This window comes from Cuculus canorus, chromosome W, assembly GCF_017976375.1.
Source record: "Cuculus canorus isolate bCucCan1 chromosome W, bCucCan1.pri, whole genome shotgun sequence".
In the NCBI taxonomy this organism is placed as follows: Eukaryota; Metazoa; Chordata; class Aves; order Cuculiformes; family Cuculidae; genus Cuculus; species Cuculus canorus.
The window spans coordinates 12,307,331-12,335,239 of NC_071440.1; the positions used below are offsets into that span (position 1 = coordinate 12,307,331).

At 38.6% G+C, this 27,909-nt stretch overlaps 1 protein-coding gene across 2 annotated transcripts in view; it reads left to right on the forward strand.

Moving 5' to 3' along the window:
- Positions 1–25,186, forward strand: part of LOC128850266 (ubiquilin-1-like) — a 36,342-nt gene extending 11,156 nt beyond the window's left edge. The window contains exons 3-11 of one of the 2 annotated variants that reach the window (XM_054053276.1): positions 4,671–4,783; positions 5,928–6,190; positions 12,326–12,484; positions 13,194–13,434; positions 13,939–14,081; positions 15,144–15,227; positions 22,162–22,277; positions 22,621–22,789; positions 25,031–25,186. In XM_054053276.1, the coding sequence (XP_053909251.1) occupies positions 4,671–4,783; positions 5,928–6,190; positions 12,326–12,484; positions 13,194–13,434; positions 13,939–14,081; positions 15,144–15,227; positions 22,162–22,277; positions 22,621–22,789; positions 25,031–25,186 (1,444 nt within the window). The remainder of the gene's footprint in view (positions 1–4,670; positions 4,784–5,927; positions 6,191–12,325; positions 12,485–13,193; positions 13,435–13,938; positions 14,082–15,143; positions 15,228–22,161; positions 22,278–22,620; positions 22,790–25,030) is intronic. The other variant, XM_054053277.1, reaches the window with a different exon arrangement.
- Positions 25,187–27,909: the final 2,723 nt, after the last annotated feature.

Consider the following 27,909-nt stretch of genomic DNA (forward strand, 5'->3'; position numbering starts at 1 on the left):
GAACTGGTCATTCAGCCAGCTTTCAGTCCACCTCACCATCTGTTTACCTAGCCCATATATATCAACTGTTTGTCTATGAGGATGTTTTGAGAGACTGTGTCAAAGGCCTTCCTGAGGTTTAGTTAGACTATATCCACTGCTCTCCCCTCAACTACAAAGCCGGTCATTTCATCACAGAAGGTTATCAAGTTGGTCAAGCATGACTTCACTTTGGCGAATCCATGCTGACTACTCCTGATGGCTTTCTTGTCCTTCCTGTGCCTGGAAATGGCTTCCAGCATTAGCCGCTCCATCACCTTTCTAGGGATCAAGGTGAGGCTGGCTGGCCTATAGTTCCCCAGGTCCTCCTCTTTGAAGTGCTCTTCTTGAAGACAGGAGTGACATTTGTTTTCCTCCAGTCCTCGAGCACTTTCCCAGTCACCATGAATGATCAAAGGTTATCAAGGGTGGCCTTGCAATGACATCTGCTTGCTCCCTCAGCCCTCATGGGTGCATCCCACCAGTGCCCATGGACTTATGGGTGTCCATTTTGCTTAAGCATTCCCTGATCTGATCTTTTTCCACCAAGGGCGCATCTTCCTTGCTCGAGCCTTTCCCTCTGGTCTCAGGGGCCTGGTATTCCCGAAGACCACTCTTGCTAGTAACGACTGAGGCAAAGAAGGCATTCAGTACCTGAGCCTTTTCTGTAACCAGACAACTCTGACTTTAAAGTGTCAGTGAGCATTTCCATGAGCAAACTAATTAACCTTCCTTGCGTTCCTTACCCCTTCCCCCTCAAAAAAGGAGGGAGAGAATTAGTAAAGTTTTAAAGTTAGGAACTTTTATCTAACAAGCTTCAAAAATTCACACTCAATTTATCATGCATCATTAATGCAAAAAAAAGAATACTAGCATTCTTAAGATACCAATATATATTAGTAAACTTAAATAACTGACCTCAGTAGTCCCAATGAAATTTTGAGTTCTAATTAGGATCAGCATTTTTGCTGTAGCCAAGTTTTTTGAATTAATGCCTCTCTCTCCAATACACACAAACAGAAGCGGCAAGTCCTTTTTACATCATGGAAGAAAATACACAGTCAGAAAAAGTCACTTTTGGGGAAAGGCTCCTGTATTCTAAAAATCAAACAGACACCGCCACCCCTCCCGAATTTCAAGCACAATGTAAATTTGTTTTATTCTATACAAGCTGACACACAATCCAATACATATATTGCATATATGAGGATTAAGAGAATGGTAATTCCTTATAGACATCTGAAAACAAAGACAGTTTAAGACAAAATGCAAGGATATTAAATTAGGAAAGGGAAATAAATTTAAGACAGAGCACCAGAGAGACTTTATGGCACTCAAGCTGTGCAACAGTAATCAAAGAGAGAAAGCTAGCTGCGTGTGGATTTAAATCCGGTCCTAGCACTGCCTGCCACACTGACTGTAGCCTCGTCCCAGCTGCCTACTGGCTAATCGCCTAGCGGTGTCAGCCTCCCCCACAGCCATCAGGCAGTGTGAGCTACTGGCCGCCCCCTCCATTGCCCCGTCACAGCGGAGCAGCACCTGCTGCCCCAAGGCACCAGAGGGCTCTGCTTTTACCACGAGGGCCCAGTGAGACCCACTAGAAAGGAGCTGCTATAAGCCACAGCTTCTGGCCCCAGAGGAAAGCCCTCCTTCGCCATCATGACAGGTCCACAGCCTCTTGCTTCCCACTACAGGCAGGATGTAGCAGAACCCTATCCATGCCACTGCTGGCACTTGCTTGCAAACACGGTGGAAGGAGCAGCCTGGAGGACTGGAATGCAGCAATAAGGAGGCAAGCAGGTGTGGCCCAGAAGACACTCACTCTAGTTGCCTCAGCAGCGAGAGAAGGATAATAGACCAGCCGCCACCCCTTGGAGAGCATTTATAATGGTCCACGGGGCAGATGAACAACCAAAGCCAGAAGAGATAGGAAAAACACTGTAGCACTGCTTGCTCATGGGTTTTTTATTTACGTTGCCTGCTGGTTTGCTGGGTCCTGGGCATCAGGGGGTGTGCGCTGTTGCAGCTGTGTCACGAGGGTGTTACGACTAAAGACTCCTGCCTAGATCTAAGGGATAACTAAGGGACCAAACCGGATGGAGGTGAGCCATCTTCACCCTCAGACATCCATTTCCCAGCATGCACTGAGAGAGTGTCGCTGTTCTGATCCTGGTGAGCCATTTCACAGGTCAAGGCAGAACTGGTGCAGCTGCCACTCACTGGACTGTAAGCACCTTACAGCTCATGGATTTACAGTGAGCATTTGTGCACGGCCATTTTCAAGACCATTTTTGCGTGACTGCTCACCTGTTTGTGCTCAGAGCCTTGGAGATGTGATAACTGTTGCAAAAATTTTGCAACTGGCCCATGCTGACTGACAAAGAAGAGAGCCAAAGTATAGAATTACAAGAGTCATTAGATATTCATGCGCATGAGGTGTCCCATTCAAATTGGGGACCTCAAATGCACTTTTAGTCTTTATCTTGTTAATTTACACTACTTAAATATGGAAAATAACTGCAGATATAAAGCGTCATGTCTAGTATATTAGCTAAACGTTTTTTTAAATTCTCTCACAGGGTGGGTAAAAAGAGAAAAGGCATCCAGAATCTGACTAGTGTGAATGTTCTCCTCTGACACCGGATTCAGAGCAATAAAAAAAAACAAACAAAAAACCCCTGCTCAACTATGCTGGTTTTTTGAGAGAAATTAACAATTACTAGTTTGACTAACATTCTGAATAATTTATTTGTTGCACTTTCTACTAAAGAGAAAATAGAAAACCAGTGTTCTAGCAAAGCTTAAACTTTAACTGAAATGTGATAATTAGTTTTTCATCATTCAATAAAAATTACTCTTCAATTTGTATGTTTGAATTCTTGCTTCCTTAAAATTTCTCAATTAAAAATACTGCATTTAATGACTATCAAGATACAAATACATTAGTATGTAAATAGTGAAAGTTTCACCAACCCAAAACTAAAAATGAGGCAGTTCATGCAAAGTCATCTCCCTGTGGCTGAATCAAAATCTAATTAATGTCAACAATCATTTCCTCTCCCTGTATAGCACATCTGTATCCTTTTATTTCCATTTTTTGTATATATACATGAGTTCCATTTGCAACATGCAGAAGCTAGCACATACAACTACCATGTAAAAAGAGCTTTTGTATCTTTTGGGTCTGAAAAATGCCCTGTCTTGCCTCAGAGCATGGTCAATAGTAAATAGCTAGAGACAAAATTCAAACATTTATTTGCCCCATGTGTACCATCAGTGAATGTGATGTGACTATGAAAATACAGAATTGTTTGTGCAGCACTGAATTTAGTACTAAATCTTGGGATCTTACTTATACTGGGATGGTTGTTGGAATATTACAGGGTACAAATCGTAGAATCATAGAATGGTTTGGGTTGGAAGGGACCTTAAAGCCCATCCAGTTCCAACCCCCCTGCCATGGGCAGGGACACCTCCCACTAGATCAGGTTGCTCAAAGCCCCATCCAACCTGGCCTTGAACACCTCCAGGGTTGGGGCATCCATGACTTCCCTGGGCAACCTGTGCCAGTGCCTCACCACCCTCACAGTAAAAAATTTCTTCCTAATATCTGGTCTCAGTGGCCTGGTATTCCTGAAGACCACTCTTGCTAGTAATGACTGAGGCAAAGAAGGCATTTGGTACCTCAACCTTTTCTGTGTCCTGTGTAAACCGGTCCCCTGTCTCATTAAGCAGTGGTCCCATATTTCCCCTAATCTTCCTTTTTTCTCCTATGTACTTATAGACGTTCTTCTTGTTGTCTTTGACATCCCTTGCCAGACTCAATTCCATTTGGGTTTTGTCTTTCTGAACTCTGTTTGAGTTAGAGAGACTCGGAGGTTACCCGTCCTTGCTTCCACTGTCTGTGTACTTCCTGTTTGATTGTGGCCAGGAAAATATGTAGAGATAATACGTTTGGTTTTCTTTTTTACAATAAATAATAAAAATGGAAATTAATATTCTCAGGTATAATGCTGTTCCTGTATTAAATATTATTATTGCATTATATTAAATGCCAGACCTTCTGTACTGGGTCTTGCTCGGATGGTCTTTTATTTTCTTCATAGCATCATGTATGGTGTAGTGTTTTGGATTTTTGACCTAACGGTGTTGATAACACACTGATGTTTTAACTGTTGCTGAACAGCGCTCACACAGCATCAAGGCCTTTTTTGCTCTGTGCCTGCTCCCCCCCTGCAGTGACTAGGTTAGGGTTGGGAAGGGGACACAGCTGGGACAGTTGAACCAAGCTGACCAAAGAAACTGTATACCATATAATGTCATGCAAAGCAATAAAACTTGGGGAGGAACTTTTCCAAAGTAGCTGTTGCTCGGAGACTGGCTGGACATTGGTCTGCTGGTGGGAAGTGGTGAGTGATTGCCTTCATATCACTTTGCTGGTTTTTTTGTGTTTTTTTTTCCTTTGCTTGTTTAACTGTCTTTATCTCAACCCATGAATTTCCCCCTCACTTTTGTCCTTCCAACTCTCTCCATCGTCCTGCCTAGAGCGGTGGGGAAAATGAGCTTGTGACTGTGTGGGGATTTAACTGGCTGGGGTCAACCTACCACAACTTGTTCAACTTGTATTTTTTTTTTTAACTTGCTTTTTATAGATCACAAGACCATCCAGGTCAACAAACACATGCCACTGGCAGTATTGCTACATCAATATCAAGCAGTAATACCTCAACACCACCTTCAACAAATAGTAACTCTTTTGGCTTGGGTAAGAATATTTCTTAGGGAACATGGTGATTATCTTAGGTATCTTGGTTTCAGGTAAGTATCCCTGGAGCTTTATTCTAATGTAAATGGGACTTTAAAAAAAAAAGATAAAATTACTGATTACAAAAAACTGTGGTATTGGTTGTAATAAGTTTCTGATCAGTAAGTTATCAAAGGGTAAGTTGTTTCCTTAATTTTTATGTACAGAACCTCAGGCTTATGCTGTTTCATCTTCAGTAGTAAGATGCTATTGATCTCATATTCTGGCACTACAGGTAATTAAACTCCTTCCAGTCTCCTCCTTAACACTGCATTTGAATTGGCCTGAAGAGAGTATTGAAGTTGGACCCATAACATCAACTTAAGACTTGGAACAGAAGTAATAAAGTTACTCCTGTCCTGCAAGCAGTATTTCTCAGGTTCTGAATCTGACCGCATATCAGTCTTCTCTTTCAGGAATAGAGACAGAAGTTTATTGATTTAAAAATATTATCTCTTTCCATAGTTACTGGGTTTTGTTATTCATGCTCTTTCATTGTTTGCTTTCTTTTTAAAAAACAAATCAAGAAATCCAGAAAAACTGTTAAGCAATTGCCTTTTTTGGTTGTAAACAGTTCTCCAGACTGACGAGTACCTTCTAAAAATGTGAAACTTTTGCGTTTGCTGAACTCTGCAAAGAAAGAGAATTTAAAGCATTATTAGTTCTTGTTGCATCAGCAAAAAGAAGAGCTCTACTTTTTGTTTAGAATAGGGAGTATGCATCATATTAAGATATTCCTTGTGGCGGTGGTCTGTCTATAAATGATTACTATAAATGTGTTGGAAAGTGTTGGGAATTAACCTGAGGCCCCAAAACTCAAACATCCCTTGTACCTCAAGTATAGTAAAGTAGAAGAAAAGCTGTTAGAATTGTAACAAGTTATATTTCAGATGCGATTTGGATTTCTAAGTGTCTCGTTATGTAAAGAAGCAAACTCTTAGTGGATGACTCCTTAACAACCCTGCAAAGGTAGAATTTCAGTTGAGCGTCATTATTTTGAAGTGTGGGTTATGTTTATGTATTTTGTACTTAGAAAGAACCTGGATGTGTTTAGAAATATACTAGAAGCCGAAAGGTTAATTTTTTTTTTTCTTTCCTCTTAAAGGTGGCCTTGGAGGTATGGCAAGCCTGAGTAGCCTGGGCCTAAATGCATCAAACTTTTCAGAGTTACAGAGTCAGATGCAACGACAACTTATGTCCAACCCAGAAATGATGGTTCAGATAATGGAAAATCCATTTGTTCAGAGCATGCTTTCAAATCCTGACCTGATGAGGCAGTTAATTATGGCTAACCCTCAAATGCAGCAACTGATACAGAGGAATCCAGAAATCAGTCACATGCTGAATAATCCAGATATTATGAGACAGGTATGTAGAAAGATCTCTAAGTTCATGACCTTTGATTATACCCTAACTGTGAACAAAAGAGCAAAAAATGGATGTCCTTAGATGAGAGCTGAAATATTGTTGAAGAATTTAGGCTTGTTAGACAATCTGTAATAGGTCACTATAGGAAACTGATGTTTTTATTTCTAGCCGCTGGTGTCTGAAATAAGCTGATAGTAAAGCCAAAAAAAAAACCAGCATAGTTTTGAAAGATACTGAAGACTATAATTATATCTTCTGAGTTTAGAGTTGAATGCTGCTTGAAATCTTCTTCTGTTGTCTGGTCAACAGTGAGTTTAATATAAATAACAATTCTCCAAAATACTGCATATTTCCAGTTTATGTAACTGTGGGTACTTCTGATTGCTTCTAAAGTTATGTGTTATGTAAGGTATGCCTTATGTGGCAGAGGGCATCAAGAAAGAAATGGAGGTTTTGCAAGATAAAGTTATTTATTTTTCAAGTTCATGTTATAAGCTGCATGCTGTTAGAAATATATTGTGTTGAGAAGAAAGAACAGGGTGGTAGCAACCATCCATGTCTCAGGCTGCAGGAAGTGCCAGAGCCTTTCACTGCTAATGGATGGCGGTAGTGAAAACAGCTGTGTGAGGTGTGTTTATCATCCAGATCATTAATGAAAACGTTAATCAGAATTGGACCCAGTATTGACCCCTGGGGTACAGTGCTAGCTCCTAGCCTCCAACTAGATTTTGTGCCACTGATCGCCACCCTCTGGAACTGGTCATTCAGCCAGCTTTCAGTCCACCTCACCATCTGTTTACCTAGCCCATATATATCAACTGTTTGTCTATGAGGATGTTTTGAGAGACTGTGTCAAAGGCCTTCCTGAGGTTTAGTTAGACTATATCCACTGCTCTCCCCTCAACTACAAAGCCAGTTATTTCATCACAGGTTATCAAGTTGGTCAAGCATGTCTTCACTTTGGCGAATCCATGCTGACTACTCCTGATGGCTTTCTTGTCCTTCCTGTGCCTGGAAATGGCTTTCAGCATCAGCTGCTCTCTTCCCTTCCCTGCCTGATTTCCTACATCTGGGGACTGAGCGCTCTTGTGCTTTATGGAAAGCATCCTTAAATATTTGCCACCTCTGTTCTGCTCCCTTGTCCCTGAGGACCATGTCCCAGGGGGTCCTACTGAGTAATTCCTTGAAGAGCTGGAAGTCTGCCTTCCTGAAATGTAGGGTACTGACTATACTCCTCGCTTGCTCCATATCCCCCAGGACCTTGAACTCCACCAGTGTGTCATTACTGCAGCCCAGGCTGCCTCCAATTTTGATGTCATCGATGAGCTCACTTGCATTGGTGACCATCCGGTGCAGTATTGCATCCTATTGGGTAGGGCTGTCTATTACATGGGTTAAGAAATGATCTTCAATGCACTCTAGGAGTCTCCTGGACTGCCTACAGCTTGCCGTGCTACTTTTCCAGCATATGTCAGGGTGGTTGAAATCCCCCAGTAGGACGAGAGCTTGCGAGCATGAAGCCTCGCTTCATCAAACCTTTTATGGTTATCAGTTACTTCTGAAAATTAATAGCATGAAGGTGGTAACAGTGGAATAGAACTTCAAGAAATTAGACATCGTAGGTATAAGAACAAACATTTAAATTTCATCATAATACTGGAAGTCTTGCTGTAGCTTCACTGACTTATTTGTCCTAGGTTGTTGTAGTTGTGTATGTTTGTTTGCATAGCGGTGGTTCTTGTTCTGACCAGCTCTTCAAAATGAATTTCCAAATACAACATCCTTGGGACTGGTCACAGTTTAGAATTGGTGTAACCTACATTGATACTACTTTTCAGAACTGTGTACTCTGTGACCAAATAGTAACTGCAGCATCTTGTCCTAATAGATAAAACATTACTAGGTGGATCGAAGTAATCTGTCTTTTTAATAGTCTAATGCAAATTAAAAAACTTCAGTTCTTTTGTGTTTTTCATTATCTGCTGTTCCTTAAGAACTTCTTTTTCCTTCTTTTCCCCAAACAAGGCTTGTAATTTTAAGATATACCTTCTTTCAATATATTAATATTTGTGAGCAATTTTTAATTAGGAATTCTAGGATATAGCTTTTCCTGAAATCCAGTCACTCTGTTTCAAAACATCACTAAATTTTTAAATTATATTTAGGGATAAGAATTCAAAGCTGGGTTACTTCAGATGTCTCGAAGCCAAAAGCCAACAGGCTAGCTTCCACTATTCTTTAAATTTGTCTTCCTGTAAATTTTAAATTACTGTTCTGTCCCTCCTTGACATAGATTTCCCTCCCGACCACCAGTAAAAGGTATCTGTCCATCATCATCCCCTGTGCCAGCACCGTGGAACAGTATTTTTTCTTGTCTTATTTAGTTTGACATAAGTGAAAATTGTATAATGCTTGTTGATTGGCAGCAGAAAGAATTCTGTTAAAAGAAGAAAGAAGTTGTATTCTAAAAGTGCGTGTTTATCTCCACATAAAAAGCTTATTCTGTTTTTAAGTGCTAAAGAAATAGATACACACTTCTAATTTGGGCAGTGCTGAATACAGTTCTCGTTGTTCAGCAATTAATCTCAGTCCTCCTTTCCCGGTTCACCACTTGATATATTAGCCAAGCAGTCCAGTATAAATTGCAAGGAAATTCTTTAATCAGCTGATTTGTTCTCCACTATGTCATCCTTATTCTTAGAACTTAGTTGCATATGACTGTTGGGGGGGAGAAATGCTGTTTTCCCATAACTTGTCCCCTTTACATTTGTAATAATTGAATGTTCATAAACAGAAAGCTTATTTTATAGTTGCTGCAGCCTGTTTTGGGGGGATGGGGAGGGGGAGACACACGCACACTCCCAGTATGCTTTCTTCTGAAAATTTAGCAATTCTCTTGCTATTTTCCCATAATCTGAGTAATTTGTCACTCTTCTTTCCAGTACAAATCTTCAATAGTATTCTATATTTATCCTAGTTGCTTTGAAATAAGCTGTAAATTGCGTATGTAGCAACATATATAGGAACACTCAGCAAATGAAGATTATGCCTTTTAAAAAAATAAAATAAAAATTAACAGAATTTCAAGACCAAAGGTGAGGTGACAGAAATCCTGAACAGAGGGAAGAAAGAGAGAGACTCCTGTTTATGGAGATAATAGTGTGAATAAAACAACAAATATAAGTAGGGATAATGCTTAGATAGTAGAGTCCAATTGGAAACTGCCTGTCTACTGCTCAGGATAATAAAATTGATGAGTGTTGTTGGTTTTTTGTTGTTTTCTTTTCTTCTTTTTTTCTCTCTAGACTTTGAAAGAGTGATTCCAGCTAAGAACTAGCAGCCATAGTTCAGAAGCTCAGAGTTCTATTCCTGTCTAGTGCTACTTTTATGGAGTTCTTTAATGTCTTCTGGAGAGTAAAGACAAGTCTCACTCAGTCATTGATGAACTAACAAGGATGTTGCACTCCGGTTCTTGCAAAACATTATTCCTATAGTTTGCTATATTAAAGGCAGGGTATTCACAAAGTGAGCCCCATAACAACAGTAGAAGATGGCTGTTGTCTATCCATTTACACTTCAGCATGCAGCATTTTCAATTTAAACTTTTTAATTGACTCCAGAACAAGAGTCCTAATCTCAACTCAGGAATGGGAAGGGAAACTTTTTTTCTTTATTTTTTTTTTTTCATTTTTTCCTTTTGGACATATGAAAGTATAAGTAAATATTTTTATTTCTTTCTTCCCTTATGAATGAAAAACATGAAAGGTGAATGTGCTATCTTCTGGTTTTAATGTTCAGAAATATAAAGAATGTTATGTCTAGTTTATAGCAAAACTTTGGAGATCTTGGTTGTAAGTTTTAATGTAATTATACCACCTGAGGCCTTATCTGAACTCAGAATTGCATCATTTTAACCTAAGATATAATTTCAAACTGACTTTAGCTAAAATGGTTCCAAATCTTTTACTGGTATTTTCAATTTGTTTCAACTTGGCTTGAGCCAGTATTTTGATTTTGATTCAAAATATTCTCTGGTCCCTGCAAGTTCATTTTCACTTGAGTGTGAGGTTTTTGTTTGTTTTAGTTTATAGGGGTTTTTTTTGCAAGTTTAAGTGACTACATTTGACTAAATCAAGTACCTATGGAAAAAAATCACAAATTGAAGATGTTTAGCCAGAACTGGGAATTAAGGTGAAATGAAAACTGGTAAGATGCCTGACTTGAAGTAAATCAGGTCTATTAGACAGAAAGCAGAATTTTCTTCTTCTTGGATACCTATTAACAAGAAAAAATTAAAGGAAACAATTTTGAAAATTACATTATTTGGAATTATTAGGAGTATAAAGTATTTTAAATTATATAGGATAATGCTCAGAATTTTACTTCTAACGAACATTTACAGCACCTGGTAGAGTTCACATTAGTGGTCTGATATGGCTGTTGAAGTTTAGGCACTTCACTGGAAGGAGAGTTGTGCAAGATTTCTGTCTAGCTTGAGTCTTGATCTGTTTATTAATAAGCACTTTGTACTGTATGAAGTTACTCGTCTGTACATAAAGAAGCTGCACTGCTGCAGTAAATGCTATAATTGTAGGCGAGGAAAAAGGAATGGTATAAAAATTAAACTGCTGTCTCTAATATCAAACATATTCTAAAATATATTCTTTAGGATGAGAAGTTGATGCAGAAAAGTTGTGCAGATTACAGAATCATGGAATATCTTGACCAGGTGGATGGTCTGCACAGCCCAGTGGCAGATAAATGTGAGGAAGTAGGAAGGTTAAGGAGCATCAGGGAGTCTGAGATAGAGGTAGACTGGTGGAGCTACGCTCTGCCCTTCCTGAGGCAGACACAGGAACAGCCACCAGAAAAAACACAAGATAAAGGGGATCCTGTATCCCTCCCTCACCAAGATGAAAGCAGTAGCTCAAAGGAAAAGGGTGAAGTCCATGCTCAGTGTGGCAGGCGAACGCCCTCCTTGCCCACCTCACCTTCCCAGATGCCTCTATATAATAGGTATGAGGCTCTGGAGACAGAAGACCAGTCAATGGGATATGTGGATAACAGTCCATCTATACCAGAGGCCTGTCCCCCATATCAAGACCTCCTCCACATGGAAGAAAAAATGGGTTAGAGTTGTAGGCAACTCCCTTCTGAGGGGAACAGAGACAGACAGACCCTCCTCTTAGGGAAGTCTGCTGCCTTCCTGGGGCCCAGGTTAAGGACATTGCTAGGAAACTTCCTAGCCTGGTATGGCCCTTGGACTATTACCCGTTACTGCTCCTCCATGTGGGAGGTGATGAGGCTGCAACACGTAGTCCAAGGACAGTCAAAAGAGGCTTCAGGGCCTTGGGATGGTTGGTAAGGGAATCTGGAGCACAGGTTATTTCCTCTTCTCTCCTTCCAGTTGTGGGCAGTGACACTGAAAGAATGAGACACGGCCAGTCTATTAACACATGGCTCCGTGGCTGGTGTCATCACCATAATTTGGGGTTTTTCAATAATGGTATGGCCTATACAGCACCAGGCTTGCTGGTGTTTGATGGGATTCACCTTTCTCCAAGGGGAAAGAGGGTCTTTGCTCACAAACTTGCAGGGCTTATTGACGGAGCTTTAAGCTAGACATGAAGGGGGAGAGGGATAATATCAGGCTTGCCTGAGACAAGCTGTGGGATGACACGCCAAGGTCAGAGGGACAGTGTGCTAGCATGGACCCTCAGCCTGTGTCTCTGAGATGTGCTGGATACACTGGAGCACAGTTGAAGCTGTACAGAGATGAGCCAGGGGCTGCTGAGGTAATAGGAGCCAAGAGGGAAACACCAGGTACATACCTCAAAGGAATTAAGGGGTGTTCTTTTAAGAAGGTGACACAGCTGACAACCCAACTGTATGGGGTTCAACAAGGCCAAATGTCAGGTCAATGCTTTCTAACTTAGCCAGCATACTGACAGTTGTGGCAGAATATTGGCTAAATATCCATTGACTCCCTTCCTGCTAAACTGACATCTTGAGTTGGCTTTAATCCTAATTTCAAATGGAGTTAGAAAATAGTAACTGAGATACTGTTAAATGCTGATGTTTTCACTTTAGAATGGATTTTGTTATTAATATGAATTAAATTTTCTACTTCATTAGACACTAGAACTTGCTAGAAACCCTGCAATGATGCAGGAAATGATGCGAAACCAAGACCGAGCCTTAAGCAACCTTGAAAGTATACCAGGTGGCTACAATGCTTTGCGACGTATGTACACAGATATTCAGGAGCCAATGTTGAATGCAGCACAGGAACAGGTGAGAGATAATTGTAGGGGCCACTAAAAGTAAATAGATTTTGGGTTTAGGTTAGGGTTTTTTTTTGGGGGGGGGTTGGGTGTTTTGGGTTTTTTTTTCGAAATTAAAGAAGATAAATAATGTAACTTTTCAAATGTGTACTTCACAAAACTTGATTTCTCGAAGCTTGAAGTCAACATGTGGCTTGTTCCTCTGCTCTTTAAACTTGAAGGAATAAAGATTGTTTTGTGAGTTTGATAACTTATATAACAAAAAACTTCTTAACATTAAAATATATTCTCAATTTATTTATTTTTAATTCTTGGACTTATAAAATTCCTGAGGTCCAGGAAAAATTAAGAGTGTGTTTAATAACTTGGAACCTAAGGTGTGAAGAAAAAAGACTTTGAATTTTTTCCAAGTTGGAAACCACTATGCAAGATATAATCTTACTGTGTTCGAAGTACTACTGTAGTATTAAACACTGCATTTAAAATGAGATTTGATTAATTTATCTCTTTGTTGTTGTTGTTGGAGATAATATCTCTTTCAGTGTTGGTATCTTTTCAGAATACTTACAGTGGCTTATTTTAGGATGGTTATTATAATTGATTAAGAGCCATCAACATTTATCTTCTTGTGTAATTTTGGAAAAGTAACTTGCCATTTCTATCAGACTCAAAAAATAGTTGACTAATAGATGTTATTGTGTTTGTTTCTCCTTCTGTAGTTTGGAGGTAACCCATTTGCTTCCTTAGTAAGTGATGCATCATCAGGAAGGGACACTCGGCCATCTCGTACAGAAAATAGAGATCCTTTACCAAATCCCTGGGCTCCTCAGTCCAGCTCTCAGAGTTCCTCAAGTACCAGCATCAGTGGTGAGAGCAGTGGCAGTTATAATGTTGGAAACAGCACCTCTGCCAATACGGGACAGAGCTCAACTATACCAAATTTGGGACCTGGACTAGGAGGTGTGTCTCTTATTGCAATTGTATATATTTGCATATATTTAGGAGTGCTGAAATGATACTTTTATTAGAAAGAGATGTTTTGATTCAAAGTTTGTATTGCTGTTTATTTCTGTAGAACATTTGACTAGTATTAGTCCTCTGTAGAAAAACAAACATGAAAAGTAAACCAAGAGTACTAACAATATTTGTGTACTGCCAAAAAGTAGGGAATATATAGATGAGAAAACAGCTAATATTGTAGATACTCAGTGAGACTGCTTGTTTGGTATGACCTCTGATTAAACTTTTTTCTAGGGCAGATGCATCTGTATAAGCAGAAACATGTTGAGATGTATTTAAGGAGCTAAAGCTCATTTAAGAAAACACAAACAAACTCCTCACACCCCACCCCAAACAAACCCACACATTTGTATCCCAGTTCTAGGCAGTCTAATTAATTTGTTTATGGTAAAGATTTTTACTAAAGCGACCTTTTACTTTTTTTTTTTTTTTTTTTTTTTAAAGTTGGTATGTTCAACACGCCAGGAATGCAGAGCTTGTTACAGCAGATAACAGAAAATCCACAACTTATGCAAAATATGTTGTCTGCACCCTATATGAGAAGCATGATGCAGTCATTGAGCCAGAATCCTGATCTTGCAGTACAGGTAATTCTTTTTGGTATAGCAATGTGTTGTGTGCACTGAAGTGAAAAAAAGGAACTGAATTTATGATACAGTTATATTTTCACTACAGAGTAATTGTGCCAACTTCTCAACACTGACTTGTCTATTGTGAATGGTCCAGTTTTTAAAGTATGTTAATTCCTGACTTATTGAAATTATTGCCTAGCTACCTTTAGCAATCTGTTGCAGTAAGTTTCTTCAATTTGTAGTTGGCAGAATATCGTCAGGCATTCTCTTGTAGCAACTTTTAAGTTTTTATATTATTCATACAGCCCTAAAATTTTGTGGCCTAGCATAAGAACCAGTTAAACTAAACAGATGCTTTGATTATAAATTAAGGTAGATCTGCTAGTAAATAAACAGATACCCTAGCTTGGGAGGACAGAAGTAGAAAGGAGTTGGTGCCATATCTAGCTGTTATTCTGGTTTTCATTTCTCATCTGTGATGCTTGCTCACAATAAAAGTGCTAATACTTACTGCTGTTTTGTGGATGGTATTGTAAAAGTGCTTTCCAATTTTACTTACAGCAAAAATATCCAAAGTCAAATCTTGAACTGAGATAATATTATCTTTTGTTTATTAAATACTTAATTAGAAAATATCCCAGGCTTTTTACAGACGATGTTTACAGGGAAACCATCATATCTGTAGTGGGGGCTGACCAGAAAAGGCTTTTCTTGTTACATAAATGAGGTTGCTTTGGTGAGGATCTGGCAAGGATTCACTTCAAAAATTTAACAGCCTCCTCAACCCATCAAAGAAAACCAAACCCACAAAAAAACCCACACTCAAAAATACCAAATGAAAAATAAAACCCAACTCCATGCCATCAGTTCTTTCAGTCAGTTCTCAGGCTGGTGATTCATTGTTTCACAACAAATTTTGGCCAAAGAGGAAATGGGAGATAATTACTATGAGGTTATCATAGGCTATTATCTTGTTCTCTGATTCATATGTAGTAAATAGTTGTCTTAAAATCCACTCTAGTATTTACTATTCGATCTACTGCTTCATCTATGATGTTAAATATTTTTGTCCCCTAGATGATGTTGAATAATCCTTTATTTGCTGGAAATCCTCAACTTCAGGAGCAAATGAGACAACAGCTTCCTACTTTCCTTCAACAAGTAAGATAACATGCTAAGCATTGTTAATAAACATCTGAAATTCAGTGAGCAATTTTTGCAATAAACTGGTGTTTTTCCTTCATTTCACTTAAAGCTAGGATCTGTTCCATGTGTTTTCATTAGCTTTAGACATTGAGTTGCATATCCCTTGATAATTAAATGCTTGATTTATCTCTCCATCCCTTTCAAAATCTAATTCTGGCTTTTAGTGGATGTTTTTGTCTGACTAGCACAACTGCTTTGATTTGCTGTTGATTTTGCTTAGAATAAATGACTTTTCTTATTGCACACCAGCCAGAGAATACCTGTTTCCTACATGATTTTTTTTTTCAAATTAAAGAAAAAATATTATTACTTTTCCCACTATTAAGATAAACTTTTATAGTACTTTTCTCATATCTCCTCCACCCTGCCCTAATTATTTGGGGTAAAGAGACCTTACAGCATGCCTTGAAAGTGGCAAGTCATAAGCCAATTCAAAAGACGTGGAGTGGGTTCTTGAAGATATTTGCCTATAAAGATTGCCTAAACACCAGCTTTCCCTCTTAGACCATTGTGGTTGCAACCCCAGTATTTGCTTTATCTTAAATGTCACAGTGGGTACGAGGACTGTGTCCTTAAATAGGACTAAGCAAAGAATCATTAGGCAGGATCTCACTGCATGTAGGCAGTGTTATGAGTAAAATAAATAACAACATTAATTTCATGCCATTAATGCCCAATACTCCAATCTGTCCAGATCCTTCTGCAGAGCCTCTTGGCCCTTGAGAGAGTCAACAGCAACTCCCAGTTTAGTATCATCAGCAAACTTGCTAATGGTGCATTCAACTCCTGCATCCAGATCATTGATAAAATATTGAACAGAACAGGCCCAAGAACTGAGCCCTGAGAAACACTGCTGGTGACTGGTCTCCAGCCAGATGTAGCCCCATCCACTACAACCCTTTGAGTTCTGCCATTCAGCCAGGTCTTCACCCAGCTCACAGTGTACCTACTTATCTCACAGTTGGACAACTTGTCCAGAAGGATGCTGTGAGGGACAGTATCAAAAGCCTTCCTATAATCCAGGAAAAACTACACCCACCGCCTTCCCTTCATCCACCAGGTGGGTGACCTTATCGTAGAAAAATATCAAAGTAGTTAAACAGGGCTTTTCCTTTGTGAATTGTGCCTGATGATTGCACTGTCCTTTAAATGCCTTTCAATAGCACCCAGTATGATCTTCTCCATAATTTTCCCAGGTACTGAGGGTAGACTAACAGGTCTGTAGGTTCCTGGGACTTCCTTCAAGCCCTTCTTGTGAATTGGAATAACATTGACTAGCTTCCAGGCAGTGGGGACCTCCTCAGGCTCCCAAGACCATTGGTAGATGATCGAGAGGGGTCCTGCTGTAACATCCGCTAGCTCCTTCAGTATGCTGGGATGAATCTCATTGGGCCCCATGGACTTTTGAACATTCAGGTGATAGGACTCGCCTGAGGAAAAAAAAAGAGCATTGAATGCCTCTGCTTTTTCTTTACCCCTATTTGTCAGGTGATCATCTTCAACAAGTATCGGTCCAATGTTTTCATTGGATTTCCTCTTGCTATTAGCATACTTTTAAAAGCCCTTCTTGTTGTCTGACATAAAACTGGCCAGTTTCAGCTCTAGTTGAGCTTTGGCCTTTCATGTCTTCTCCCTGCATCTAAGAACCACAGCTCTGTAATCTTCCTGTGAAGCCTGACCTCACTTCCAGAGATCATACAGGTTCTTTTTCCTCTTGAGCTCTATGAGGAGTTCCCTGTTCGGCCAAGCTGCTCTTCTGCCCTGCTTGCTTAACTTATGACACAATGGGATTGCTCATGTCTGTGGTTTTAAAAGGTGGTTGTTAAAAACTGACCAGCACTCATGGACTCCTAAGCCCTCAAAGGCAGATTCCCAGAAGACACTGCTAAGTAGCTCCCTGAGTAGCTTAAAGTTTGCTCTTTTGAAATCCGGGATAGGAACTCTGCTGTCCTTTTTTCTCATTATACTGAAAATTTTAAACTCAATCATTTCTTGATCACTGTGGCCAAGACAGCCACCTACCATCACATCCCCCACAAGTCCTTCTCTATTCACAAACAATTAGTCTAACCTGGCATCTTCCCTAGTTGGCTCACTGAGTACTTGTGTCAAGAAGTTATCTTCCACAAACTTCAAGAATTTCCCAGACCTGCTCATCACAGCAGTACAATATTCCCATTTGATGCCTGGGAAGTTGAAGTCTCCCATAAGGACAAGAGCTATCTATCCAGAGATTTCTCCTAATTGCCTATAGAGTAACTCATCAGTTTATAATAGAGTTCACATTAGTGGTCTGATATGGCTGTTGAAGTTTAGACACTTCACTGGAAGGAGAGTTGTGCAAGATTTCTGTCTAGCTTGAATCTTGATCTGTTTATTAATAAGCACTTTGTACTGTATGAAGTTACTTGTCTGTACATAAAGAAGCTGCACTGCTGCAGTAAATGCTATAATTGTAGGCGAGGAAAAAGGAATGGCATAAAAATTAAACTGCTGTCTCTAATATCAAACATATTCTAAAATATATTATTTAGGATGAGAAGTTGATGCAGAAAAGTTGTGCAGATTACAGAATCATGGAATATCTTGAGTTGGAAGGGATCCATAAAGATCGAATCCAACTCCCCGCTCCTCACAGAACTACCTAAAAGTAAATCATATAACTAAGAGCATCATCCAAACCCCCCTTGAACTCTGACAGGCTTGGTGCCATGACCACTTCCCTGGGGAGCCTGTTCCAGTGACTAACCACCCTCTCAGTGAAAAACCTTTTCCTAATGTCCAATCTGAACTTCCCTTATGCAGCTTCATTCCATTTCTTTGTGTCCTATCACTGGTCACAAGAGAGAGGAGGTCAATATCTCCCCTTCCCCTGCTCCCCTTGAGGAAGTTGGAGACTGTGATGAGGTCACCCCTCAGCCTTCTCCAAGCTGAACAAACCAAGTGACCTGAGCTACTCCTTGTAATCTTGCCCTTGAGACCTTTCACCATCTTGTTTGCCCTCCTCTGGACACACTCTAATAGTCTTATGTCCTTCTCATATTGAGGCACCCAAAACTGCACACAATACTCAAGGTGGGTCTGCACCAGTGTAGTGTAGAGTGGGACGATCACCTCCCTCGACTGGTTAGCTATGCTATGCTTCATGCACCCCAGGACAAGGTTGGCCCTTTTGGCTGCCAGGGCACGCTGTTGACTCATCTTCAACTTGCCATCAACCCAAACCTCCAGATCTCCTTCCACAGGGCTGCTCTCCAGCCTCTCATCCCCCAATTTGTACCTATAAGCAGGACTACCCTGTCCCCATCTACCATAATAGATGATTATAGAAAGAAGAAAAAAAAGCACAGGAGGAAGGAAAGAAGTGGGGGAAAAAAGTAAAACCAAGAGTAAACAAATGAAAAGTGAAAAGATCATGTTAAAAATAAAAACAGCCTATGGAGAAGTAAGAACTCAAAATCCTTCGCTGGATCATTTTCATTTTCTATGCATTGTGTATAAGCTGTATTCTGAACTACAAGCATGTTGTCATGTTTCAGGGTATTTTCTACCTTGACACTTTCAGTATAGGCAAATAAATACCCTTTCCCATTTTATCTATACCAAAATTAAGATGATGAAACTACCATCACAACTTCCACTTTGCTTAATTAAGAGCTTTTTATGATTTGCAAGTTATTATTTTATATGAATTTGTATTCTTTGTCCTTCAGGTATTCTCAGTAAGTAACACAGATGATTAATTCTCTCATCTGACATGTAAACATGAAAACTTATAAATCTACACTAAGTTAAAGCAGACAGTATTTGTACTATTTCAGTACAAACTGTACTCCAAATAATAATACGATACAGCAGTGTAAAATTATATAGTCAGCATAAACTAGCATATAAGCTAAGAGCCATGGATGAGGAACATCTTGTCCTTTGATCTGTTTGATTTCTGCTTGAAATCACTACTTGATTGCAGTACAAAATGTTATTTCATAATGGCCCTCATTCTGCCACTCAATAGGACAATATCTCACTAGCTGTATCGGAACACTTTGTAGGGTCAAGTTCTAACGTGTGGAAAAGGAAACGGCATGACCAAGGAAAGTTTCAGTGGTTAAACATGCTTGAAATAATTTTTACTGTAATAAATTGAAGACAAAACTTGGGATAGGCTTTAGCTATTTTTCGCTATTCCAGTTTTAAAATCTTTTAACAGTTGTTTAATTGGTTTAGTGAAAATTTACTGCATCAATTTAAATAGTTTCTGAGAAATTATCCCAATAGTAGACCAAGCCAACAAATCACTTGATGAATCAGACTATTGCAGGAAAAGGTAATTCCAGAATAACTTAAGGATAAGGGAGAAAGGATATTTGACTCTAGAATTAAAAGCCATTCGTATAATTGATACTAAAACAGGGATACAAATCTGGAATTTCCTATCTGATGGATAGGAAAATCACTAATGTTTTGGGAAAGGATCTAATTTGGTGATACTAAATTTAAGTATGGATTAAGGGGGGGGCTATGGTGTGTGTGTGTGTGTGTGTGTGTGGTTTTTTGTTTGAAAATCTGATTCCCAGCTATGGAATGCTTCCATAGTAATTCTATTTTTAAAGTGGTAAAATGTTTTTATTTGAGATATTAAATTTTATCATTAAGCTGATGCTAAACAAGTAACCTAGAAGGAAAAGTCAATTTTATGATCTCTCTTCACATACATTCAGAATCTGTATATAATTTTCCTCCCTCTCTTTTTAACATGAAAGTCACACAGGACGTGGCACGGCTTTGTTTCTTCATACAATATCATTGAGCATTATATTATACACAGGTAACAGTGTAAATTATATGTAGGACATAAACACTTTAACATTGTAAAACTCATAATAACATTTTTAATGCATATATTTGGAACTTCAGAGTACTGGAGTCACTTGGCTATATCGAAAATGAATGTAAAACTTCCATATGTCAGTTTAAGAAACTATTTGTCACTGTGTCTATTTAAGATTCAAAATCTTCAAAATACTGATCCTAGCGCGCAAGCGCGCCGAAGGCAAACTCATACCTGCGGAGACAGCTCCCCCTTTCTAGTAACTTCCCCAGTTTGAGGCGTCATCAGAGCCTCAAGACAAGAGCTATCTATCCAGAGATTTCTCCTAATTGCCTATAGAGTAACTCATCAGTTCGATCATTCTGACTCAGTGATAGATAGTAGGCACTCACTGCAACTTTCACTTTGTTTCCCATTCCCCTAATCCTCACTCAGACACTGTTAATGCTTCTATATTTCTTTCCATCAGTATCACCTTGGGGTTTATCTGCCCAGCTAGTTTTCTGCTGTCTTCTCCATGTTAGTTCAGGTGATCAACATTAACAGATTAAGTAAGCTGGAGAAATACCTAAGTGTTCTCAGAATGTTGACAATATCACAGCCCATATATCCTCACTCATTGTCATGGAAGGAATGAGAGGGAATCACTTCACTCATAACAGAGAAGCAACAATAAACTTGTCTGATATAATAGTTAACATCTTGCAGTGATAAAAGCAACATTGGTTTAACAAGATTCGGTGGCAAAGTACACTTGATTATTTACTGCATAAAGAATGTCAGAGTCAGATAAAACTGCCAGGGAGACCCTTCTGTTGATGAACCCCCTTGCTTTCTAAACTCCTTCTCAGAGAGAAGTCTAGGTGCAGCTGTATCCAGACTTACTGGGTCAGTTTTCTGTAAAAACAACTCTAAATATCAGTCAGTAAGTCATGACCTAAAGGTTATTTTCTTAAATAAAGTAAATGTAATCACAGCAGCTTACTTCAATGAATCTAAAATGCTTTCTTCCTTTAATGATTTGGATTAACTTCACCAGCTATACATTTAGTTATTCTTCTCTGACTTTTAGCTATCATGAAGATACAAATCCAAGAGACAAATAGAGACTGTTTAAAAACTTGCTGTGCTCAAGTCTCATTACAGACCTTATTTCAGGACAGGTTCAACATTTGGTCTTTGTGCTCTATTCTGCTCTTCTGTTTTGCACCAGAGGAAGCTTAACATTGATTTGTGCAGTTCTTTGAATCAAAAAAATGTTTTTGCAGCAGAAGGAATTAGGTCTAATTACCAAGTCAAGGTTGCTGAGATTAATCGAGCTGTCTGCTATGTGGAGCAGGCCTGGCTACTGAGACCTCTAACTGAAAAAATTAACTTATCGATTACATTTGCATCTATAAGCAGACGTGAGCATAAGCCATTAGTTTTGATTTTGTATCTAAAATAGTCTGGGTTCCAGGCATTTAATTTCAGAAATCAAAAGCACGTATTTTATCTGTGGATGCAAAAGCCAGTTATTAGTTGAATTTGCAGTAGAGTGAGGGTACTTGAATATTATATGTTTGCTAGTATGTTTTGCAGAGTATTTGTATGTCTGTAGGTGTTGATGGCACTACAGATGAACACATGCACAAATTATCATGATCAAATAGTTGTGGTATGAATTTAGCTAGAAAAACACGTTTTTTAACTTTCTGTATTAGATACCTACTAGACAGGTTTCACTGTATTCAGCCCTGTTGCTTACCGGTAGTATGATATAGGAGACTAATTTAGAATTACATTGAACTAATACACTCCTGTGGCTTTGGAAGATGATAAAGTCTACTAGAAGAAGTAATGAGAAATACTTCTCTTGTTTTCTTTATTTAAAAGGAATCTAGGGAGCTTGTTGATCACTTCCTGTGAAAGTTTTCTCAAGAAAAAAAAATCTGAAGTTTTTAATGTAAACATTCAAATACAGAGTTGAAAAACAAGTTATGAAAGGATATCAGATTCTATAAACCAACTTTGAATGTCTGTATATTATTCAATTATGAGTTTCTCTCCTGTTTTTAGATGCAAAATCCTGACACATTATCAGCTATGTCAAACCCTAGAGCAATGCAGGCTTTGCTACAGATTCAGCAGGGCTTGCAGACACTAGCAACAGAAGCACCAGGACTTATACCAGGGTAAGAATTTGTCATACAAATGTATACAAGAGCTTTTCTCTTGTGTTTGGGTTTTTTTTCAGCTTTTTGTCTTTAATTTTTACACATAGAGGTTTATCTAGTTTTTATAGACTGTTCCTCTTGTTTCTAGTTTCACTAAACTTGTTTTAGAATCTGTCACACTTGTCTGCAATGCACTTTTAAGCAATGATGGCTATGGTCTTTGTCTTGGTGCTTTACTTAAGTTGTCATCCATTTTTTATTTGACAGAATTTTTAATTAGTAATTACATATAATGGGAAGAGATATTACAACTAAGCCATTTTCTATGTCAGTGATGTATTTCTCCTTGTTATTTGTGCAGATTCAATCCTGGTTTAGGTGGATTGGGAAGCATTGGAGTTCCTACAGGGTCCACTGTACCTAGCTCTGTTCCTAGTGAAAATACAAGTCCAACATCAGGGTCTGCTGAACCTGGTCACCAGCAGTTTGTCCAACAAATGTTGCAGGCACTTGCTGGTGCAAATGCTCAGGTAAAGTAGGTCACTGTATTCTAGTTGGAGGGGGTGGTCCAACTTGGTATGCCAAGTGGGATTCAGGCTTTCTGGAGAGCTCCAGAAGTCGAGCAAAGGTGGAAGCTTTAAAAGTAAGTGTAGGGTGGTGAGCAAGACTGACTTTAGAGGGGGCACACCCGTAACAGTGTAGAGGTATCTCAAGAGTGCTGTGTGAAACAGCACCATTACACTGCGGTACATATCTAGTATAATGGCAGACTGCTGGTAAAAGGGACAGCACTGCTCTTACCTCCTCTGTTGACACAGAATAAGGCAGTTCAGCTTGCTGATGTGACAGAAAGAATGTTATTTTATGTAACCATGAGAAAGTGGTGGTAGAATCATAGAATCACTAGGTTGGAAAAGACCTCTAGGTCATCAAGTCCAACCATTCCTATCCACCACTAAACCATGTTCCCGAGCACTTCGTCTACCTGTCTTTTAAATACCTCCAGGAATGGTGACTCAATCACCTCCCTGGGCAGCCTGTACCAGTCACCGATGATCCTTTCTGTGAAAAATTTTTTCCTGATATCCAGTCCGAACCTCCCCTGGCGCACGTTGAGGCCATTCCCCTTGTCCTATTACCTGTCACTTGGGAGAAGAGGCCAGCACCCTCCTCTCTACAACTTCCTTTCAGGTAGTTGTAGAGAGCAATAAGGTCTCCCCTCAGCCTCCTCTTCTCCAGGCTAAACAACCCCAGCTCTCTCAGCCACTCCTTGTAAGACTTGTTCTCCATCCTCCTCACCAGCTTTGTTGCTCTTCTCTGGACACACTCCAGAGCCTCAACATCTTTCTTGTAGCGAGGGGCCCAGAACTGAACACAGTATTCGAGGTGTGGTCTCACCAGTGCCGAATACAGGGGCAGAATAACCTCCCTGGACCTGCTGGTCACGCCATTTCTGATACAAGCCAAGATCCCACCTGGGCACACTGCTGGCTCATGTTCAGTCGGCTGTCAATCAACACCCCCAGGGCCTTCTCCTCCAGGCAGCTTTCTAGCCACTCTTCCCTTAGTCTGTAGCACTGCACAGGGTTTTTGTGTCCCAAGTGGAGGACCTAGCATTTTGGCCTTGTTAAACCTCATGCCCATCGGTCCAGCCTGTTCGGATCCCTTTGGAGAGCCTCCCTACCCTCAATCAGATCGATACTTCCTCCCAGCTTAGTGTCATCTGCAAACTTGCTAAGGGTGCACTCAATGCCTTCATCCAGGTCATTGATAAAGATACTGAACAGGTCTGGGCCCAGGCGTAGCTGTAGGAAAACATGTTCCCATAGATATTTTTATCCTACCAGATTTTATGCTACCAATTCAGTATTCTGTTTGGTTTTGCTTGGGGGAAGCAGGTGAGGGAGGAGAAGAATGTTTAAATTTCAGCCAGTATATTTGCATTTTATTGGTTTGGGAGTATACACAGTTTTTAAATACTAATAGGAATTTCTCAACAGATGAAACTAAGTAGGACAAACAGAAAATTAGCAATAGCTGCAAAAATCTTGTGTTGATATGTAAGCTGTCTCACTCATTCCAAAAAGTTGCTTCTCAGTATTGTTCTGACCCTATATACCTAAACCATATTATTTTCATATAATTTTTTTGTTTCAAAAATGCCTCCGAGTTGAAGATCATACAACTGAAATTATTGAGAATTTTGCCATTAGTTTATGAGCAGTTTATTTGAGCAAGATCAACTCATAAAGAACAGCTGTCACTTAGCCTGAGGCTGAATTTTTCTAACTAGAATTTTGGTAAATTTAGTCAACAAATACTTGGAGCATTAAAGAGGTGACTTATGTCAAGGGAAAAAAAAAAAGCCTACTTCATTCACTGTTGCCAACAGTGAAATTCTGAAAGCCTGCTGTCCCTCATTACTTGGTTAGACTCTTTCATTAAAAAAAAAATTAAAAAGAAAAAGTCTGCATGCACATCTTGAGACACATTTATCAGATTTAACTGTTCCTTTTTTATCAAACAAGCAGGTTTTCTTGTAGCTAAAAAATGTCACATAAGCGAAGATATTAAAGATATTAAAATTTGATACTTGTTTGATCAATAATTCAATTGTGAATGAAATTTGTCATAGTCTAGTTTGGAGAACTTGAGAAAGATGCATTCAGAAATTAGTAAAGAAAAGAAATGTTTCAGAACCAGTTATGTTTAAATCCTGTACTTTGCCAAATGTGTATTATGTTTTTATAGCTTGAGATTTTTCTTCTTAGCAGTTACAAAATCCAGAAGTTAGATTTCGGCAACAACTGGAGCAGCTGAGTGCAATGGGCTTTTTGAACCATGAAGCAAACTTACAAGCTCTAATAGCAACAGGAGGAGATATCAGTGCAGCTATTGAAAGGCTGCTCGCCTCTCAGCCTTCATAGCAGTGTTTCTTTAACTTGAAAAAAATGTAATTTATTTTTGATAACAGCTCTTAAATCTTTAAAATAGTTGCTTTATTTCATTCTGACTCTTGGGATTGTCTTGTTATAACTAAAATCAGTCATGCATTTTAAGGTCAAGTGCAGTAGTTTTCTTCAAATGGGGAATTGATGCATTTTCATGCAGTTGCATGCATCACTTGTTCTTCATTATGTCTTAATTTTTTTGAAACAATATCAGCTTTCACGGTTGGTTGAGCAGGCTTTGTCTGACTTACAATTGTCCAATTTATTTACTACTAAACCATTAGCCTTCAGTAGTAATTTATGTAGGGTACAAATTAAAAAGGAAAAAATTGAAGGCTATAATTTGTGGGTACCAGTGCTGCTTATGGTGATTTCAGCATGTATTTTTTTGCTAGCAAAATGCTGTAAGATTTATACCACTTGAGTAATCTACCATTTTTGCTTTTATTTGTATGAACTATAAATACAACATATACAATAGAGACAGCTCATTTCTAGAAAATTACACATTGCAGTAGAATGAAATGATAAGTAAACAAAAAAGGCCAGGGGAAAAAATTAGTAGTAAGACATGTCTTTTAGTGTGATATTCTAATACCTTTTAACCACCGTATAGAAACATACTGTATATCTCATGAGTTTTTATTGGTAGCTACCTCTTGTGCACAGGTAATAAATGAATTTAAAAGTATTTAAGCATCTCGTTTCAGTGTGTTTGTAATTGGTGATTATCCAGCTTTTTCCTGTATTGCATTAGACACTTTATCTGAACAATCTTTTGATACAGCCAGTTTGCTCTAAAAAACATTGCTTGCAAATGGTTTAAACTTACTGGCCTTGACTCAAAATTGTTAATGAGTTAAATGAAACAAATTTATAATGGAATATAAAGGAGGATGTTAAGCACACATTCTTTTACATACAACAGAGTTGGTTGTCAGGCCTCTGCCTCTGGATCAAAGTCTCATAGATATAGCAACATAGAATATTAAACAAACAAGTAAATTAAAATAGAATCTGCTGGTGGTTTGAGTTTTATATGATCAAAGCCTTTTAAAATACTTAAAGTTTGGATAGGAAATTATTATTACTTTTGTTTCCTAGCCAATGATAGTAAACCTGCAAGGGACTAGATCTTCATAGTGCCTTCTGTTTGGGTAGGTAGCTTTCACTCCATTGAGTATGAAGCTGTGATAGCGAATAGTTTCTATAGAATAATCACTACTTTTTCACAATTACTTTCACAATTACTCTTAGGATCTTCAAAGTAACTAATTTGACTTGACCTTATAGCATGCCTTACAGGAACTTTGCTTTAAAGAAAGTGAGATCTCCAGTCATTCAGAAGGCATATCCTTCTAAGAATACAATCCATAACTTGCAACAAGGCCACTGTCAAATGGAAAGGGCAAAGCTGAAGTAGGGAAAAGAGTGATTTTTTCCAAGCTTTACTAAGATACTAAAGCACTGAATCTGACCTCCATGAACATTCTTTTGAGACAAGATCCAGATTGCATAAGTAAAACAGATATGTAATATTTAAAGTCTATTCTATTAGAATTTAAGAAAAAGTAAAACTTTGACTAAACTGTACAATGGACTGTTGAGGTAAGTTTACTGCTTGAGGTACAATCAGTATTTAAATTAACTATGTAACTATTGTCAACTAGTAATAACAATTAGTAATTGAGTAGCAGTAAAACACTGAGACACTTTTAGTGTAGGTGTAATTTTGGTTTTGTTGGAGAAGACTTTAACTGTTAAAAGTTGCAGTAGGTGGAATAAGGTTTGTAGTAGGGATAAAATATTATCTTTAATACTAAAAGATACATCACACTTTAATGGCATAATAGAATTTTTGTTTGCACACTCTCACCACTCTCTAACCTTTTAGGCACTCACTTTTGACAATGTCCAGTTTGATTTTGGTTATAAAGGGTTTGAAATTTAATATTACTGCTTGGTAATGTCACACAGCTGCTTTCCTATCACTGTGTAGTTTCGCAAATTATTTAGTTTTATTGTGTCTGAAAAAAGTAAGCAAAACTGCATTTAATAGTGGGTATATTAGAAAAGCTCTTTGCTTATAAAATGGTATACTGGGAAAATAGGAACACTTCATTAAAGCCAAAGGTACCACAAGAGGGTGCCATTTCTTTAATTTTCATAGTGACTAAATTTGCATGGCAACATTAAAAATAATCCATGTACAACTGTATATGGGGATGATTTTATTCAGGTCTGACTTGTAGAATGTTACAGAAACTATCCACAGAGTTTTCATGAAGTTAAGCTAAAAGGTATCTCTTGTATAACAAGGACTTTTAAAAAAACTCCACAATTTGGCAATTGAAAAGAAGATTTTAACCTTAAATCCTGTGAGTTATGTAACTGATCAGAAAATTCTGAATATAGTCAAAAAAGTTGAAATATGTATTTAAAATTGTTTAATCTTGGGTTTTAAAGCAGCTATCCATAAGCATATATTGGACTGGGTGCAGAAGAGGCAAGCCAGAAAAGGGAAATAAAGGAGAAGATCCAACTCTGAAAAGAATTGAGAAGTAGTTTGTTTTGTGTTGTGAGGGTTTTTTTGAGTGTTTGTGTTTGTTTGTTTTAAAGAAGGAAATATCCAACAGTCTTGTACTGACTGATTTGCTGTTCACTCAATTTTATTGATGGGTATGCTTTACACGTGAAAG